Source organism: Staurois parvus, unplaced genomic scaffold, assembly GCF_062004578.1.
Source record: "Staurois parvus isolate SC_StPar_1 unplaced genomic scaffold, SC_StPar_1.0 ptg000750l, whole genome shotgun sequence".
Lineage (NCBI taxonomy): Eukaryota > Metazoa > Chordata > Amphibia > Anura > Ranidae > Staurois > Staurois parvus.
In genome coordinates this window covers 3,726,605-3,747,288 of record NW_028318546.1, presented here as the reverse complement: position 1 = coordinate 3,747,288, position 20,684 = coordinate 3,726,605, and the positions used below count along the sequence as shown (strand labels likewise).

Genomic DNA, 20,684 nt, shown 5'->3' with positions numbered 1-20,684 from the left:
AAATTACCTTTCCTCATCCCAACTAGAGGAAAAACATACTACTACATCTTTCCATATAAATGAAAGCCAAATAACATTCAGAAACACAAAATTAAAAAGGATTTACACAGCCTGCATATGTTCTTGTTATCTCTCACACTGGTTTGCTCATGTCAGAGGGTGTATTAAAATGTATGTTTTCAACATAAAAGAACCTAATATGTTTTATAATGTGACCAGTACCTTCCTGCACAGATGTCATAATGTTAAATATAAAGTCAGGGCCTGGACTGAGCAAAGCTAAAAGGGAGGGCCAGCATGAGTGGGGCGTGCAGACCAGGCGGAGTGTGTATTTGGGTGGGAGTATATGCAGGAGGTAAGGGGGTGGTTACTCAACTGATTGGAGTACGCCACCTTGAGGGGTGGTCTTGCCAGGATTAGGAGGTGGGATGGGTATTGTCGGAGGTCAGTCGGAGCTTGTGTCAGCACAGGGGTGGTTTCTCATCCTTCTCTGATACCTGCACAGAAAACCTAGGCCATGAGTGACTTAGATGGGATGCTATCCCAATTGCAGGCAGTGACGAAAGCAAATGGCTCAGGGTGGCTGCGTGAGAGGCTGTCAGACAGGCTGCAAGGACCACACCCCCCCCCCCCGGGAGAAGAGGACTTGGGGAGTAGCACTTCGGGGTTGGAGGCGGCGAGCTGGTCTGGGGTTACTGGGGTTGATGCGTTGTTGCTGGGGGGGTTCCTTGGGCACTGATGGGGTTGTTGGTATGCTGCTGGCGGTTTTAGGGATGTACTGGCGCGTTGTGAGGCGGGGGTGGTGGCCCGGGCTTCAGCGCCATCTTTGGCCGCATGGTCGGCGGTTCAGGCTGCGGCATCTGGGGGCAGTGTTGTCTCCATGGGAGGTAGAGACGCTGCTGTGGGGGTGCCCCTGCGGGTGGTTCCAGTAACTGTGCCACAGTTTTCTGGAGCCTCTTCTGCTGTTAGGTCGGCGGTGGGTGGTTCTTCCAGCGCTGCCTCTGAGGCCAAGGGGGGATGCGGCTGTTGATGGTCCTGGGGCCGACAGTGGGGAAAAGGGGGTGCCGGGGTTTGATGGGGTGCGTTTGGCGGATGCGGCCAAATGCAAAGTTTATGTGTGCTTTGAGGGGCCCTTGGGGGCTCATCTAAAGCCGGAGGTGAAGGAGCGCATTTGGAAGGTTGAATATGTGGAGATATTTTCTTTCTTGCAGTTGGAGAAATTCATCTCGGACAAAGTTCGGCCAGACGAGAGTAAGAGGGAGGAGGAGGAAAAACGGCGGTATTGTTTGATCCCCTGCACTTTCTCTAATTGGCTTCAGGTATTTGCCATTCTGGCGAGCGTTATTGGAGAGAGGTTGCTGGAACATTGTTCGCCCCTCTTTTGTTACTTAGATGCTATCAGCGAAGCGCAGAGGGTTTACTGGGGCATCATGTGGTTGCGTTATGACAAGCAGTTTCGTCAACGTATGGTGGTTCAGCCGTCTTTGCGGTGGGACCACAAGGATATTGGGTTGTGGATGAAGCTGAAGACGCCCGTGTGGACCACAGCTCATCCTTTTCTGGGGGGGGGGGGGGCGGAGGTGCAGCCTCTGTTGCACAACCGGCCGCACTTAGAAAAGGATACTGCTGGCAATTCAACAAGGGATCGTGCAAGTTTGGATCTGGATGCTGATTCCGTCACGAGTGCTCGGGTTATGAGGGGTCCCATCCATTGTTTCGGTGTTTTAAACAGAGAAGGGGGAGAGGTGGTGACGCTGGAAAAAGGGATGATGCCGGTGAGAGTAGGAAGGATGTTGCCGTTTTTAAAGTGGTACCCAGATCAGGCTTTGGCTTGCCTGTTGTGGCGGGGTTTTGCAGAGGGTTTTTTGATCCCATGTGCATTGGCAGTTGTTCCTCCTGCAGCGGATAATTTAAGATCGTCGTGGCTGCATCCGGACGTTGTCCTTGCTAAACTTGACAAAGAGGGTCGCATGGCTGGCCTGTTTGTTGACCCGCCAATGCCTGATCTGGTAATTTTGCCGTTGGGTGTTGTTCCTAAAAAAGAGCCCAATAAATTTAGACTCATCCTCACCTGTCACATCCGCAGGGGGGTGGGGGGGGGGGTTCGGTCAATGACACTATTGACCCGGTTGTGTGTACTGTTTCGTACACTTCTTTCGATGCAGCGGTCTCGTGGGTGTGATGGTATGGTCAGGGTTCCTTGTTAGCAAAAACTGATATTGAGGCTGTGTTTTGCCTCTTGCCGGTTCATCTTAGTTGTCTCCTTCTGCTGGGTGCAAATGGGACAGGCGCATTTTTGTCGATCATTGTTTGCCTATGGGCTGCGGCATTTCTTGTTCCCTATTTGGGACATTTAGTTCTTTTCTGGAATGGGCGGTTAGGGATGTTTCTGGGCTCGCTCTGTCATCCATTATTTGGATGATTTCTTGTGCACTGGCCCCCGGGAAGTTCCATCTGTGCATTGCTACTGAGCACAGTGGAGCACGTGTTTGAGTATTTTGGCGTTCCCTTGGCTCCGGATAAGACGGTGGGTCCGCACACAGAATTGTGTTTTTTGGGCATGGTTTTTGATATGGAGGCCATGGAATGTCGTTTGCCTTTGGATAAATTGGAGGAGCTCCGGGGGTTGGTGACTGCGGTGGGTCAGTGCAGAAAAATTCGACTTCGTGATTTACAGTCGTTATTAGGTAAGCTGAATTTTGCTTGCCGCATCATGCCCATGGGGCGTATATTTTCCAGGCACTTGGCGGCTGCCACGGCTGGTGAATAGTGGGCTACGGGATGACTTGGGGGTGTGGAAGACGTTTCTCATTTCTTACAATGGCAGATCACTTTGGTTGGATGGGGCCATGTCTAATTTTGATCTGGAACTATTTACGGATACGGCGCGCTCTACCGGTTTTGGGGCCATATTTTCAGGTTCAGTGGTGCGCGGGTCCTTGGCCGTTGCAATGGAGGGAGGCGGGTTTGTTGCGCAAACTGACCTTATTGGAGCTTTTCCCGATCGTTTTGGCTATTTCTTTGTGGGGTGCCGTTTTTCGGAATAAACGGATTCGTTTTCGTTGTGACAATTTGAGTGTGGTCCATGCCATTAACAGTGTTTCGGTCTCCTCTAGGCCGGTGGTTCGTTTGCTTCAGCATTTGGTTCTGGACTGTTTTTTCGTCTTAATTGTTTTGTTTCAGCTGTTCATGTTCCGGGTGTGGATAACTTGGTTACTGATGCGCTGTCTCGTTTTCAGTGGGACAGATTCCGTCGGCTGGTGCCGGACGCAGAGCAGCGCAAAATCTCTTGCCCAGATCATTTGTTTGAGCCTCGCCTTGCCTCTTCTGTGGCCGTGATTCAAACATCGGTTTGTGTGTTCAGTTGGGCCTTCTATGAAAAGGTTTGGCGGGAATGGCTGGAGCTGGTAAGTGAGGTAGGGGGGTGGGTTCGGGGTGGATGATGCCCGGTGCCTACTGCTTTATTTCATCGATAGGAATTTTGAAACTGGTGTTTCGGCATCTTTTATGTCCCAGAAGCTGGCGGGGCTGGCTTTCCTCTTGAAATTGGCGGGGCGCTGTGATGTTACCAAAGATTTACTTGTTCGACAGGCTATGCGGTGGTACCGCAAAGGCTGTTCAATTCACGATTCTAGGCAGCCAGTTTCTTTTGAGGTTCTCCATGCGGTGGTGGGCCAGTGGGTTCCTCGTTGTATGAGGCGACTTTGTTCCGGGCGGCATTTGTGCTAGCATTTTTTGGTGCTTTTCGAGTTGGGGAGTTGGTTAGTCGGAACAAGTGGGGTGAGGATGGTTTGGCAGTGGATGAGGTGGTCTTGCGGGGTGGTGGGTTGTGTATTTTTATGTGCAGGTCGAAAACGGATCGCTTGGGTCGGGGCACCTGGGTTGAGCTGTCCGAGATTCCAATGTGGGAATTTCTCGAGTTGAGACACGATCTTCCTGGGGTTTTCTTTATGCATGCGAATGGGATGGCACTGTCTCATTTCCAATTTGGGGCGGTGTTTAAAAGGTGTTTGCAATCTGCCGGATTGGGTGCGGAGCACTACTCGTCCCATTCTTTTCGCATTGGGACGGTTACGGAGGCCGCCCGGTTGGGTTTGGGTGATCACGACGCTCAACGTATTGGGCGTTGGGATTCATCTAGGTTCCGGTTATACGTGCGTCCTCAGCTCTTGTGAAGGGTGGGTGATCTTTTGGTGGTGTTGGTTTTGTCTACAAGGTACCTGTCAGTGTCCATTCTTGTGTTTTGTTTTGTGTTGTGGGGCCGTTGTGGAGGGTGTTCTATCTCCTCCCTCCCTTCTTTGTTTTTCTTTGCTGGTTCTGATGTCTGTTTGGTGTGGATCCTGGGCCATTCTTATGTCTTTTGGGGGGCTAAGCGGGCGGATGTTTGGCAATTGGGTTTTTGATAGGGGGGTGGTCAGGCTTTGTTGGCTTGAACAAGGCTCAGAAAAAGGTGAATAGGGAGGTGGCACGGTTTTTTGTGTGGAATGGTGTCCTAGCAGTCTGTCATCGTGAGTTGGAGTCCTGGCGGTATTTGCGTGCGGATGGCGTGTATCTCAATGCTGTCGGCATTGACTTGTGGTTATTGGGCCTCCGGGATGGCCTACAGCGGGCGTTACAGGTTTGGCGGGCTACACGAGTGTAAGGGTTCACACTCATATGCTGTGGCAGGGGTCGATGGGTCTTTGAAGGCGGTGCTGGAGTGACAATTTGGTGGATTATGGGCTGAGCCATCGTAGGTATGGGTGTTCCTTCCCAATTATAAGGTCACGTTGGTAATGTGGGAGTTCATAGGCTGAATCTAGGACTATGTAACTGTAGTATTGTCCCCGAAGCGGTGTAGTAGCGGCTGGAGGCCTTTTCATTGGGTGTCAGATAGAGCCGAGTTGTGGATGTGAGTAACGGTGCCTTCGAAGACCTTTGACCCGGTTTGGATTATTACTGTCAGTTATTATTTGAGTGTACTGTAAGAAGTGTTATGTTAGAGTTATGTTAAATAAACGGCTGCTTTACACCAAAAGAGTTGCATGTTTATTTAGGTGGGGAGGGTTGAAGGGTGGTGGTGGTTTTATGGTATAAGGGTATAGCCTTGATATTCTGCATGTCCATCAGTCATGCACAGTGGTAAGTTGTAGAGAAAGAGGGGGAAAACAAAGCAAACTTTACAGCCTTTTTACAATTTTCTTTAAACCACTAGTTGGGCCATGAGTGCTTCGTAGCAGAACTGCTGAGTTAATGACTGTCAGTGGATGTTTGTGGATTGTAACATTTAATGGAAATTATACATAAAATCAAATGGCATACTGACTCCAACACATCAAGATTAATGTAGGAATGGTAGATCTCTTCAACCTAGTGAGCCTAACTTGTCCAAAGGTGACTGCAAATACAATTTCTTGGTAATGTACTTAAGGTTTGGATCACCCATCCTTGTTAAAAAATAGTGGGAGTAGTAGAGGTAGGACTCTTTCAGCCATCCTGAGATCATTTTGAGGAGTGTACTGCCAAAGAGTAAGAGCTACCCAGAGGGACAACACTAATATAAAAGCAGTACTATGAAGATAGACTTAGTACCTCTTCTACCCTCAACTTAAAGATGTTTGCTCCCCCTATTGAGGCAGGCATGGTAGAATACAGACACACTAATAACTAACCAACCTAGCCATTGTACTATGCCACGTGTGCTTTTGGAGTTGAAGCAGAGATCAGCTTCCACATGCAATCTAAGTTAGTGATGATAAATAATGTGGGACTGTGTCTTCTGTCCTGGTCAGAAAAAAGCAGATATATCTTTTTACAACTGAAAAGAAGCAGGTAATCTGAGCTTTTTGATAGTGGACCTGAATGTTTCAGATTATATAGATTTACTCTAACATGATCACAATCATATGGAGGAGAAGACATCTAATTGTGCATATTTCGGTGTTTAAAATCAAGTACTTCAAAAGGAAATGGAATATGATCTTAAACAGGATATATGGTAGCCATAAAGGTTAACAATCCGAGACCCATATTTTCAAATACTTCCCAACCTTGGCAGTATTATTCAAAAAGATTGTGAGGCTGAGGATAAAAAATTATCAGCTAAGCCAAAAAAAAATAATATACTAATAAAAATGAGAACTATGGACAACGTTTGCAGGTCACCAAAATGCAACATCCACAATTAAATGTGATTGTATTACGATTTCTGAGAAGAGGAGGCAGCAAGAGCTCCAGTGGAGGACCCTAGAAGAGGAGGCTCAGGGCTGCTCTGTGCAATACCATTGCACAGGGCAGGTAGGTATATCATGTTTCTTATTTTAACAAAAAAAACTTTACAAGCATTTTAACACTGCTAGAATGCAGAGAGTGCTGGCAAAGGACAGTAAATGACCTGGCCAAGCTGTTATCTCCTACTTCAGGGCTGAGAAGAATTCTATATACTGTATTTTCAGACCATAGACTATTTTAAGTTTTCGTCTTTTTACCTAGTGTTACCTTAAAGACATAACCATCATCATAGTAAAAATTTGATGAAGATGGATAGAGATTCAACCACCAACATTGCCCATTGCTGGAAACAAGAGGGAGAGTGCAGAAGAAGTCAGCCTAAATTAATATGTTGACAATACTGTACAGTGCAGACAGAGCTTAAATTGACATCACTATTTTCTTTACACAAGCAGGTCAAATGAAAATGGGCATGTACATCGAAGGAATATGGTCACTTTCCTATCCCCAGGTCCAACAGCACACATTGCTCTGTTAATTTTCTAGAAGTACTCTAAAGACCATGATTTACTCCCATCATGTGATAAGCCCCAGTGCCTTGTGATTAGTCTAGTGCTATCAAATTGGAAGGGGTCCAAAGGCCTATGTAAACCCCAAAAATTCAGTAATGCAGCAGAGAGGAGTGGTGTGGCATGGAAGTGTGAAAGTAAGTATATTGTGTTGGGGGGGGGGGGCAGCATTAATTATCCCTTTTACTGTGCTTTACATGGCCAAAGGAAAATGTAATATTAAAGCAGGTATAGTGCACAGTCATGAAAACTAGCCAGTAGGCAAGTAGAAGATAATGCCTTTTGATGCTGTCTTATTTTCCAAGAGGTGTAATAAGAAAAACTGCTGGACATGCTCAAAAGCACTTTTCCTGGGTTTTTACCACCAGTCATCCTTCTTGGAAGCTAGGCTGCTGTCCTGCTGCTTTCAATAACAGCCAGGGAAGTAATGAGGAGAAAGTGGGGGAATGCCGAGCCACACTCTGTGTGTGAATGGACAATGTCCATTCACAGGAGCACAGCTCGTGAACGAGCCTGCTTGAGTGCGCCCATAGAAAAAGGCTTATTATTGGAGCCACTTGGCAGGGGGGAAGGGCAAGGAGCACCGGAAGGGAAAACCATTACAGGTAAGTATAACGTTTGTTAAAAAAAAAAAAACTTTAGGCTCCAGTAACTTACAGTGAGTAGTGTTGACTGGTACTGAGAAGTGTCAAGAAGGAAAGACCCCAAAACCCCATCAGTCACTTCAAGTTTGTGCAACAAACTCTGTGACTACTAACCTGGCTGTGCATACCCATTCCATTCTTACTGTTTCCCACAGCAGGCCATGTATTCCAGACTTCCCCAAAAGAAACCAGCGATGAGAGAAATACATGGACTGCCATTGCTGGTCCCTTCTTCCAAGAATGCTGGTTCCTACATGACTTTGTTTAAACCCTCTGCTGCATTTGTCACTATTCACTCTTACCGTGAGCAATCATTCAGCTGTATAGTTATCATTTCATAATTGGATATAATATTTTCTATGTTCTTGTGTACCCTTTACCAAAATAAAAAACTTCTTTAACTGCTTCCTGACCGCCGCTGTTTGCGGCAGTGGCTGTCAATCACTGGATCCCAGACGGTGATTACTCGCCGGCGCCCAGTGATTTCCAAGGATCTCCAATGGGGAGGAGAACTGTTTTGTTTACTAACAGTTCTCCTCCCTGTCAGCTCGGGCACACTCCTTTGGATGGCTGTGCACAGCAAAGGCACCAAAGCAGTGTGATTACAGTGAAGCACACTGGCACTGCCCCCTAGTAAAACACTCCCAGCACACAGTTAACCCTTTGATCACCCGTCATGTTAACCCCTTCCTGCCCAGTGCCATTGGTACAGTGTCAGTGCTTTTTTTTTTAGCACTGATCACTGTATTGGTGTCACTGGGATTGTCAGTTCCCCCCTAGTAAAAATACAAATGTAAAAAAAAAGAAGCAGTATATATACCGCCATTTGTAAACGCTAAAACTTTCACGTAAACCAATTAATTTACAGGTATTGGGATTTTTTTACATTTTGGTGTAAATTTATGACAAAATTTGATGTTTTTAATTTTTTTTACTGGACATGTTTAATAGCAAAAAGTAAAAAATATTGTTTTTTTCTTAAAATTGTTGGTCTTTTTTTTTTCATAGTGCAAAAAATAAAAATCGCACAGACGATCAAATTCCACCAAAAGAGAGCTCAATTTGTGGGAAAAAAAGGACATAAATTTCATTTGGGTGCAGCGTTGCATGACCGCGCAATTGTCAGTTAAAATAACGCAGTGCTGTAACGCAAAAACATGGTCTGGTCAGGAAGGGAGGTAAAACCTCAGGAGGGCAAATGGTTAAAAAAAAAGAATGCCAGTTCTCTGGCTCTAATGCTAATATTCTGGCTTCAATACTTTGAGTGACTCACTCACTGACCAGGAACAAGCATGGATAAAAGGTTTTCTGAGTGTCTTGACTGAATGCTTGTTTTGTGTCATAGATTGAGAATGTTTTGACATCAGAGGCTCAGCATGCAAGCCAAGAAGCTAGCAATTTCAGAAAGAGCTCAGCAATGGTTGTGTGCATATTGTATTAAGCACAGGTTTCCCTTTAAGTGACCTTTTTTGCCCATTTAGCTCTCTAGCAGCCTATCCCATTTCTTCACTCTAGCTCCTCTCTGTTTTTCTGCCAGGGTAGGGGAAAGTCCTGTGTGACCTCCAAACTGACTTGTCTCAGAACTGCATTCACACAGAGCTATGGACTTCTTATCTGCCCCTATTTGACAGAGCTGGGCCAATCACTAAGCATCTAGCACTGTAACATGGGAGAAGTGAAGTGAATCACATGCTCACTTTGCTCTTGGTGGCCAAACAGGTGGCATGGGAGTGATGAAAGTGGCTTTTTACATGGGCAAAGTAAAAGATCACATTAATATTTAAAGGAGAGGTAGGGTCAAAGCACTTCATTCTGCCCTCCCGTGACCCATTTTCAGCCAGTCTGCTGTCCAATGATGTCAATAAACTGGTCCAGACTCTGGAGAGATCCTGACTTTAGTCTCGGGATCCACTCAGATACTTGGACCAGTAGCTAGCTCAGCTGCTTAGTGAGCCGCTGAGAGCCTGCACCAGCCGCTCCCACTCTGTCCACAGTGAACGCTGGAGGGGCTGAACAGAGAGAGGGTGGCTGCCAACTTTGCATCCACCTAGGTGAGTATGACTTTTTGATTTATTGAACATTCCCATACTTCTCTTTTAAGGGTCCTATAATAATTACATGTAAATACTGGCATTGGGAAAGGCCACCATACAATTTACAGCATAAGCTCATTGAAATAAGGAGAATATAAGGAATACATAACCAAGAGCAACAAAACAGATTTCAGTTTATTTAAAGTAGTTGTAAACCCTTATATATGCCCAGGGAAGTGACTGGTATCAGCTGATACACAGAGATGAAAATAAATCCTCCTACATAAGTTGTACCTGTTAATCTGCAGTGTTCTCTTCTATACATACATTCAAAGTGCTGAATTAATAAAGCTTGTCTGAAAGTTCAGAAAAAGGGGACAGGGAGATGAAACAATGCAGAGCTAAGTGAAGAGAGCACTGAGAGCTGACTGGAGGGAAGAAATATCCCCCCCCCTTTTCACACAGCTCACAGGAACAGAGTAGAGACTGTCAATCAGCTGGAGACTTCTCCCATGTCACCATTTTTAGCTCTTGGTGTCAGGAAAACTTGTCAGAAGTGACTCATGCTGATAGCAGAGGAATAAAGCAGCCAACAGAAATGACACTTAGTATTCAGTATGAGGTTTACAACCACTTTATATCAGATATGTGAAAGATCATTTCTGATTAATTGCTGTGGTTTATAAAATGCATACACATTCATTCCTGTCTATAGTGAAAAAAAGAGCTATAATATACAGTATATCTTAAATGACATACATAAATTGGTTATTAAAATCGTCATCTCTGTAGCAGTAGAAACATAATAACATCTGTACAATAAAATGTGTGATAGAAAAGAAAGAAACAGCACGTGACAAGTTAGTCACCCGTTTTATACTCTCAAATGGCTGTCCTGGGAATTACAAACAGCAACACTGTAACAGGCAGAATGAAAGGCAATCTGTCATAGACTGTATGAATAACTAAATGCTGGCTATCACTATGACTTATGTCAAACAACATGACTTTCTACAGGTAATGAAAGCTTTAAAGGTTCACAAAGATTTCATTCCTATGTCAGTGTTCATTACAAGCCCATTACCCCCATCTAGACACACATAAAGCACCCTGGACTGAAAAGCTAAATCTATCCATTTAACAACAGCTATAAGGGGAACAATTTATGGCAAAGAACTGCAACCATTTGGTAAAGATTTGAGATGTCATGTGTGCTTATACTTAGGCTCGGCGGGTTGTCAGGGGTATTAAAACAATTTCATTGCCTAAAAAAAACAGCACATTAATCATAACTGAACAGGCACAACATATAACTCAGTATGTTCTTTATTGGCTCCATGTTACATGTGCATAGGTTTCTTTTTATTCCATTTTTAATCATTTGTTTTTGTGAAGATTCTATTATCTTATCAGATACACATATTCAGTAGAGTGTAGACAGCCCTGACAATGGCACAGATCTTGTGCTCTCATTCTTGAAATGTTACTGGCAAGCCCATATGTATCACAATGCCCTGTTGGGCTCCAAATGGTCACATACAGCTCAATGCCATAACTCCTAGCCTCCTATTATGTTATTTCGAATACTATGAAGGAGACAACTTTGCAACAACATTTCTCATGAAGGATATGTTTGATGGTGGCTAAGAGCATAGCTCAACTACAGAGGGCCCTAATGCAAAATGTGAACCTGGGCTCCCTTCTTCTGGCTTTTAAATCCTTTCAGTATAGACAAAATATTTAACATATCATGAAAATAGGGGAAATGGAGTAAGTATTTCTTACTCTTAGCTTGAGCCAGGCCACGGGCATGTAACTTTTACTACCCATATCTTGCTAACCAGTTTGTCTTTATTTTATCAATTGAAAATTTTTAGTTACACTGTATATCCATTTTAAAAGAATAAAATAATATAATTTATATTAATGTACTGTAAGATAACAAATTCTTACCTTCTATAGGTTTTGGTACAAAATGTGATGATGGTTTGGTCTTTTTCACTCGGTTGCCTTTCATGATCTGACCCTCTTTACTGAGTCCCAAGAACCACTGACGGCCAGATTCCTGTTGTCTATAGAGTGTCGAGGAATAGATGACATAGTAGTTCTCAAACACAGACTCCTTAAATTTGCATTCTGGTGTAAAAATATCCTATTATTGAAAAAGAAAAAGGAGGAAAATGAGCATACTCACTAAACAGATATTCTTTGCAAATTTTCTTTCTTAATTACAACCAAAAACCAAAAAAGCTGTGATGAAGACATGACAGCAGGGCTTTTTTGTAGGTGCAGGTACTCATACCTTCAAACCCCGATGCTCCTAACCCCCCACCCACCCCCAGGACACCCTTATCTCTGCTCCCTCCTCACCTCTTTTCTTTTGGTGCCTCAGCTCCTAAAATTATACTGGATTTGAAAAAATCTACATAAATAGATATAAAATAGATTGTATGACAAGTATGATAAGAGGAACATGCTTTGTTGCCCATAGCAAACAAGCAGAATTCTTGTTTTATTTTCAGACAATGGTGCAGCACTGACAGCTGGAAGTTGACTGTTTGCTAGCAGCAATATTTTCTCTCACAGCACACTTCTCATACATCATTTTCAGATTCAGATTTCAATAAATGTGGCATAAGGATGATGGCATACTGTGCATGATACCCTGCTATGCTTTGGCTATCCTGCAATCCAAAGGCTTGCTGGGACTTGTAGTCCCCACATGCTGTAGAACACCTGCTTATCCCATTAGCCCAGTGCACCACAGCATGCTTTGTACCGTGAAAGACATGTTAGGAAGGGCATCAGCAGAGCCTTACAGATTTCCATATAACCTATGCAGTGTCCCTTCAGTTCCAGACTGGGCTTCCCCAGGGCTCATTCACTGCTCACAGAGATGGCTGACCTACAGCCACTCACTGATGCTAATGTGGCTCCAGCCTCTCTGCCCTCAATCTGTGTTTAAAGGCTCAATTTAACCCACGGCCATCAACAAAATCTGTGTAAGTAGGAATAGTCATAAAGAGAAAATTAACTAATGAAACACAAAAACACAGAACAAAATGCAGATAACTATAGCCTGAATTTTGTAAATGTAAACTTACTTGTTAAAAAATATCTGTTAGATATATGAATGCAGTCAGCAGTCAACAATCAATTTATTGACTTCTCTACATTTTTACATAATGCCATTCCTCAGTTTTTTGCTAATGTCCTAGGAGGTCTGACACATCTTCGGGCCCTTTCACCCTGGCGGACTCCACCAAGCTGATCCGCCTGCTAAGCAGGGGATCTGCTCACTGATCCCTGTTAAGCAAGCGGATGATACAGGTCTGTGTCTGCTCCGCTTGTGCAGACACTGCCCGTTGTTCTCTATGTGGCGTTTTATATCTGACTGCCATCCAATCTGATGTGCCAGACGGATGAGGAACGGATACCCATTCATCTGTTTTTAGTGGATAGGATCAGATGCAGGTACGTTTAATTGGACACATCTGTTTACATCTGCCAGTCCATAGAGATCAATACATGGTCCAATCTGGTCCACCTGAAAAATGAACAGAAGGACCCCATCGGTCTGCCCGTGTGAAAGGGTCCTTCCTCAGCTTTACTGAGAAAAACACTATTTGTTTGCTAGCCTTTTTATTCTTAATTTTTTGTTTTATGTTTTGTTTAAACAAGATAACCGGTACACCATTTACTGTATATTTTAATGAGGTGCTTCAATTAAGATCTCAGTTTTACTGACTGAGCTAGTCTCTACACAGCAGCTATCAGGATTGGTTTATGATCAGCAAGAACTTTTCAGTCTGTGCCTAATACCCAAAACACAGAGGACATTCCCACTGCAACAGCTAACCTCAGGTCATGCTTCACCACTACCTCTAGGTGCAATTTCTGTAACCTAGATCCTAGGACCCTGCTTTATATAGGCTAATTCTCATCAGTGTCTTCAATAGTTGAGACCTTCTCTGTGCCCACAAGGATCCTTATATCCGCTTCAGATTTTTTTGCAGTGCGTGTTTACCTAAAGTGTTACTAAACCCACAACAGTAAAATCAGTCTGTAGGTGCTGTAAAGCATGCTTGTTATACTCGCTGTGGAACCTAAGGGGTTAATCACTTGCCTTGTATAAAAAGGCTGTTTGATTCTGTCTTCTCTGAACCTCCCCTTCCTCTACTGCCCCTAAACCATCTGCTGATAGTACACACCTCTAGGACTCACTCTGCACATGCTCAGTTTAGTGTGTATTGATATGGAGTTTTTTTTTCTTATTTAGAAGGATGCACATGATCAGCACAGGACCAATCAGCACTGGCCAGACAGAAGGTCAGAGATTATGCAGCCTCATAGGACAGTCAGAGGAGAATGAAAACTCCTCCTACAAGCTTTAAGCAGTGCTCCGACTCAATTTAGTCTACTCCAGAAGAGACTATATTTCAGCAAATTCCATATGGTTTGAAAGGAGCCTAACTATGTTATACCATGCAGTTGGAGGACCAGCCTACAGGTCAGGAATACCAAGTGTTGGTATCCTGTGAAACAGGTGTGAACAGAAATGTGTGGACCTACACAGAGAACACTAGGCATTAATATGATATAAAAGTGTTTGTTATTAAAGGATAATGCCAGTAAAACAACAACATAACACACATACACCAAGATAATCAAAACCCCAAAACCTAAACCAGTGAAGCCTAATGGGTGAGAATGATCAAAAACCAGATAACCAAGCTAACTATATACAGATAGCAGGGTGAGACTAAAGGAGTAGTCAGTATCAGAGCCAGGGTCATACACGGAAGGTCAGGTCGAAGAGAGCAGGGAGCAAGCCAGGACAGGGAGAGGTTAGAGCAGGAGAGCAGGAACAAGCAGGCAGGTGAGGGATCAGGATGCAAGAACACGGTTCACAGGTCAGAGGCACATGGACAAACACCAAGGCACTGAAGAGTAGCACAGGAAAGGCTTGAATACTCTTTCTGTAACTAGCCTCAGGTGATGATTAATGATTACCATGAGTCTCAGTCTGCTGGGAGACACCCATTGGTGAAAACCAGAACTGAAGATTATAGGTCCAGGGGCCATAGTGCCACCAGCAAGCAAACTCATTCCTGGCACTACTGTTCCAGGTATACATGTATGCATGTTCCATGCACACATACTGTATGTTATATTCATGTCAGAAGTAAGAGACCTTATTGTGGGCTATTTTTTGGTAGTGGATCATAGTAAAGGCCTAACAATATACAACTCAAATTAAATAAAATACTTTACTTTTAAAATCCAGAGATATCCATTTAACATTCACCACCAAATGAAGGCAAAGTTTGTCCTGAAAAAACAAGGTATTATTCACTTTATGGTGCCCTACGATATTGCATGCTTTTAAAGGGTGCTATGACTGAAAAAAAGGTGGAGAACCACTGATCTACAGAACTGGAAACAACCTATGGAGTCATGGGCTACTTTTGACAATATGAAGGAGCTTTTGTTTTGAAAGGGATTATACTGAAAAGGGGTCTCTGTCCACTATTGACACTCCAATAATCCATCTTAAACAGCCTAAAGGTTGAGGGTATTCTTAGCATTTTACTGACAGAAGTTTGGACTCTCTTTTAATTTCCAGTTTGAATGAACTGGATTAACTCTTTGTACTCTATTGTAAGTAACTTTAATTTGTGAAACCATGTCACTATGGCTCATATCCATAAAGGTAAACCCTCCTGTAAAAGGTCAAACACTTGTGTTCTGTAATGTTTTGGTATAAATATCTAGATCCCTATGCTTTAACTTTCATGGCCTTATGCAAGCATCCATGCTTGTGTTTCATATTGGAGTAATGAGGTCTGTTGGGCACAGGGCACTTTGGTTACATGACTGGAATGATTATGATTTACCTTAGGAGCTTCTGATTCACTTGTCTTTTAAGGGAAGGTGTCTTTGGACCTGACAATGTCATTCTTGATACCACAGGTGGCCATTCACCAGATTCAAAGCAGAAGATCGGTGGATAAGGTGGAGAAACCCCACCCTGCAATAGTAACTTGTAGGTGATCTGTATAAATCCCATTCAACTGGAATTTAGGCAAGACATCAAGTCCCTTATGGTATTCACTGGACACTCACCAGGGAGGGGATGGTTGCTTCCTCCCATCCTGGGAGGACTACCCTGAAGATTGTATCCTATTGCCTACTCCTAAAAAGTCAGGGAGTACAAGCCAATGTGGGATTCTTTCTGTTGATTGGTCTTTTGACTGGACCACCACTGGACTTCATCCGGAGGCTGCAAAATGTTCACCTCTGAAAAGGTTTGAGATCTCCCCTTGTATAAGAATGGGTGATGTAGGCCCTAGGCTGGACATTGTTGATTGAGTCCTGCATGACCATACCGTCTTTCCTAATGTCAAGATATTGTCTATTGTATTGCCACTTCTGATGAACCCACTTAAAGCTCTGCATAGAAGCACCCCTCCTTTTCCTTGCTAGGAAGCATACATCTCTGGAATGTCCCGTACTTCCCTGGAGGGACACACTGTTAAGCTGATCATGCATGGATAAAATATTCAGCCAGTTCAGAAGGAACTTGATGAATTTCAATCCATGTATGGCCGTTCCTGCTCTTGAGAAGTCAATCTATCGATCAACTTCTCACAAGCGGGATTCCTGGAAAATTTCAGTTCGATCAGTGCTGCATCTCTTTCTATTTTCAAATCCAGAACATGTCCCAGCCTTACTGCTTCCATTTGCGCAACATCTCTAAGCTCGAAAGGCCATGAAAGTCTTGCCCTTGTAATCAGTCACTTTGACTGCAGTAATATCCTTCTGTTTGGTACTCCACTATCAGGATTCTCACCTCTAAAACCTATAGTGAATACTGATGCAAGACATATTAATCTCTCACACCACTTCTAATCTGCTGCCCTAAAACAATCAACCTGAAAATAAAATCCAAGAAACTGTTGCTCTTCAGAACGCATTACAACACACCCCCACCTCTAGTACTCATCCCAAAAAGTCCTTTCAACTTTATTCAATAAATGATTATGAGATTTTTCCAGAGAAGGACATATTCTCTGCAATTTCCATCCTATTGAGCTGTTCTCTACCTTTAAAATCTTTAAACAGGCCAAAAAACCCATCTCCTCCCTCAAGGCTGCATTTCTATTTTCTTCCAAGTTCTTAGTATTCATCATATTAAAAGCTGACTAGTGCAAAAAATAAATAAATAAATAAAAATATACTGGTAGCTGTAGGTAGCCAGTACCTCTAATGATAGCATTCAGTACAGTATATAAATTCAGTTGCTGTAATTGTTTAAAAAGTGATAGCGATTGAGATAATTTATTTGCCACTTAAAGCTAAAGTTTATTATATTTTTGGGGTACAGCACCAAATACATTAGGTATATATCCATTACCTGCAGGCAGCTGCTTCAGGTAAAAATCATCCTTGTAGTGGATCTTTCACAGCTGCTGGATACTGCCCTGATTAACTGATTTCCAGCACTGTGAAGGGTAACAGAAGCTGCTGCTAATAAGAAAAGCTTCACTGCCAGTCCACCCCTTTCTACCCTCCCTGTCATTCACAGAACTTGTATTACTACTCTCACACAATGCATCACATTCTGTGAATGGAGGAGAAGCTGAATGATAAGATCTTCTCTGCCCATTTACAGAACATGATGCATAGTGGGATCATAGTAATATGAGCAATGTGAATGGAAGAGAGAGCAGAAGGTAAAATGAGAAGAGGGGGTGTTGTGATTGTGAATATACCGCTGCTTCATCTCTAGACAACAAAAAAATCTCTCCTGGGACTTTCATGCAGCAAAAAGAAAAAAATATATATATCTACAATGTGTCAGTAAAAATCAGATTTTATTATGACTCCATATAAAAGTATTTTGTTGATTCAAAACAAAATACTCTGGTCTTTGTCTACAAGACTAAGATATTATGTACAGCTTCTTCATTATGCCATTATAATGTGTCATCTGTTTTGTCTGATTTCCATAGCATTTTGCATTAAAAGAAACAACATTTGAAATTACAGTGCAACATGACTTTCCCCAGTATGACTTTCCCAACGCATTTTGACTATAAACAAGTCTTCATCAGGAGAAAGTGGAGGAATGCCTGCATGTATACACACAAAAAAAATACATGCAAATATAAAACAAAATCAAAACTTCATAAATAGACGTAACAAACACAATGAAAAAAGTATATAAAAACAGCTTACAATTATCAGTAGAAGTATACAGACCATTAACATTGTCTAGTAAGTCAAAAATGTAACTGAGGAACCCACATCTCCACCTGGGTGACCAAGACCCACAGGGGGCCGGAGCAGGGAACAGGTTTAACCAGCAGAAGGGGACAGGCGGCTCAACTTGAGAGGCTGCTGTTAACCATCACTATGCAGCAAGACAGCTGCTCAGGGCAGTACCCAGCAGCTGTGAAGGAGTCACACACACTACTACATATACAGTGGGGCAAAAAAGTATTTAGTCAGCCACCAATTGTGCAAGTTCTCCCACTTAAAAAGATGAGAGAGGCCTGTAATTGGCATCATAGGTAGACCTCAACTATGAGAGACAAAATGAGAAAAAAAATCCAGACAATCACATTGGCTGATTTGGAAAGAATTGACATGCAAATTATGGTGGAAAATACGTGTTTGGTCAATATCAAAAGTTCATCTCAATACTTTGTTATATATCCTTTGTTGGCAATGACAGAGGTCAAATGTTTCCTGTAAGTCTTCACAAGTTTGGCACACACTGTTGCTGGTATGTTGGCCCATTTCTCCATGCAGATCTCCTCTAGAGCAGTGATGTTTTGGGGCTGTCGCTGGGCAACACGGACTTTCAACTCCCTCCAAAGGTTTTCTATGGGGTTGAGATCTGGAGACTGGCTAGGCCACTCCAGGAACTGGAAATGCTTCTTATGAAGCCACTCCTTCGTTGCCCAGGCGGTATGTTTAAGATCATTGTCATGTTGAAGACCCAGCCACGTTTCATCTTCAATGCCCTTGCTGATGAAAGGAGGTTTGCACTCAAAATCTCACGATACATGGCCCCATTCATTCTGTCCTGTACATGGATCAGACGTCCATGTCCCTTTGTGGAGAAACAGCCCCAAAGCATGATGTTGCCACCCCCATGCTTCACAGTAGGTATGGTGTTCTTTGGATGCAACTCAGCATTCTCTCTCCTCCAAACACGACGAGTTGTGTTTCTACCAAACAGTTCTATTTTGGTTTCATCTGACCATAAGACATTCTCCCAATCCTCTTCTGGATCATCCAAATGCTCTCTAGCAAACTTCAGAAGGGCCCGGACATGTACTGGCTTAAGCAGGGGGACACGTCTGGCACTGCAGGATCTGAGTCCCTGGTGGTGTAGTGTGTTACTGATGGTAGCCTTTATTACGTTGGTCCCAGCTCTCTGCAGGTCATTCACTAGGTCCCCCCATGTGGTCCTAGGATTTTTGCTCACCGTTCTTGTGATCATTTTGACCCCACGGGGTGAGATCTTGCGTGGCGCCCCAGATCGAGGGAGATTATCAATGGTCTTGTATGTCTTCCATTTTCTAATTATTGCTCTCAAAGTTGATTTGTTCACACCAAGCTGCTTGCCTATTGCAGATTCAGTCTTCCCAGCCTGGTGCAGGTCTACAATTTTGTTTCTGGTGTCCTTCGACAGCTCTTTGGTCTTCACCATAATGGAGTTTGACTGTTTGAGGTTGTGGACAGGTGTCTTTTATACTGATAAATTCAAACAGGTGCTATTGATACAGGTAATGAGTGCAGGACAGAGGAGCCTCTTAAAGAAGAAGGTACAGGTCTGTGAGAGACAGAAATCTTGCTTGTTTGTAGGTGACCAAATACTGATTTTCCACCATAATTTGAAAATAAATTCTTTCCAAATCAGCCAATGTGATTGTCTGGATTTTTTTTCTCATTTTGTCTCTCATAGTTGAGGTCTACCTATGATGCCAATTACAGGCCTCTCTCATCTTTTTAAGTGGGAGAACTTGCACAATTGGTGGCTGACTAAATACTTTTTTGCCCCACTGTACATTGAATGATATATATATATATATATATATACATACACACACACACACATATACACAGTGGATATAAAGACTTTCCTGATATTTTCTTAGTCAAATCCTACAGCAAAAGCCATGGTCCACAGAGAGCTTTCAAAGCATCAGTGGGAACTCAATGTTAAAAGGTATCAGTCAGGAGAAGGGTACAAAAGAATTTCCAAGGCTTCGTGGAACACAGTGAAGACAGTCATCAAGTGGAGAAATTGTGGCGCAACAGTGACATTACCAAGAACTTGTCATCCCTCCAAAATTGATGAAAAGATGAGAAGACAACTGGTCTGGGAGGTTGCCAAGAGGCCTACAGCAACATTAAATGAGCTGCAGGAATATCTGACAAGTACTGGCTGTGTGGTACATGTGACAATATTCTTTATATATCTAAGCTATGGGGTAGAGTGGCAAGACAGAAGCCTTTTCTTAGTAAGAAAAACATCCAAACCCGGATAAATCTTGGAAAAATCTGAAGTCTCCCAAAAGCATGTGGGAAAATGTGTTATGGTGTGCAGAAACCAAGGTTGAACTTTTTGGAAATAATTCCAAAAGACATATTTGGCGCAGAAACAACACTGCACATCACCAAAAGAACACCATACCCACAATGAAGCATGGTTGTGCCAGTATCATGCTTTGGAGATGTTTTTCTTCAGCTGGAACTGGGGCCTTAGTCAAGGGAGAGGGAATTATGAACAGTTCCAAATATTGGCACAAAACCTTCAGGCTTCTGCTAGAAAGCTGAACATGAAAAGGAACTTCATCTTTCAGCATGGCCACAACCCAAAGCATACATCCAAATCAACAAAGGAATGACTTCAACAGAAGAAGATTAAAGTTTTGGAATGGCCCAGCCAGAGCCCAGACCTGAATCCAATCAAAAATCTGTGGGGTGATCTAAAGAGGGCTGTGCACAGGAGATGCCCTCGTGATCTGAAAGATTTGGAGTGGTTTTGCAAGGAAGAGTGGGCAAATGTTGCCAAGTCAAGATGTGCCATGCTGATAGACTCATACCCAAAAAGACTGAGTGCTGGAATAAAATCAAAAGGTGCTTCAACAAAGTATTAGTTTAAGGGTGTGCACACTTATGCAATCATATTTTATTTTTTTATTTTTACT

At 43.2% G+C, this 20,684-nt stretch overlaps 1 protein-coding gene across 4 annotated transcripts in view; it reads right to left on the bottom strand.

Annotated features, from left to right (window-relative positions):
• The window catches only part of LOC149445028 (fibroblast growth factor 12), a 705,992-nt gene that overhangs the window by 23,312 nt on the left and 661,996 nt on the right, over positions 1-20,684 (bottom strand). For all 4 annotated transcript variants that reach the window (XM_089654318.1, XM_089654317.1, XM_089654316.1 and 1 more), the window contains one exon: positions 11,410-11,608. In XM_089654318.1, the coding sequence (XP_089510444.1) occupies positions 11,410-11,608 (199 nt within the window). The remainder of the gene's footprint in view (positions 1-11,409; positions 11,609-20,684) is intronic.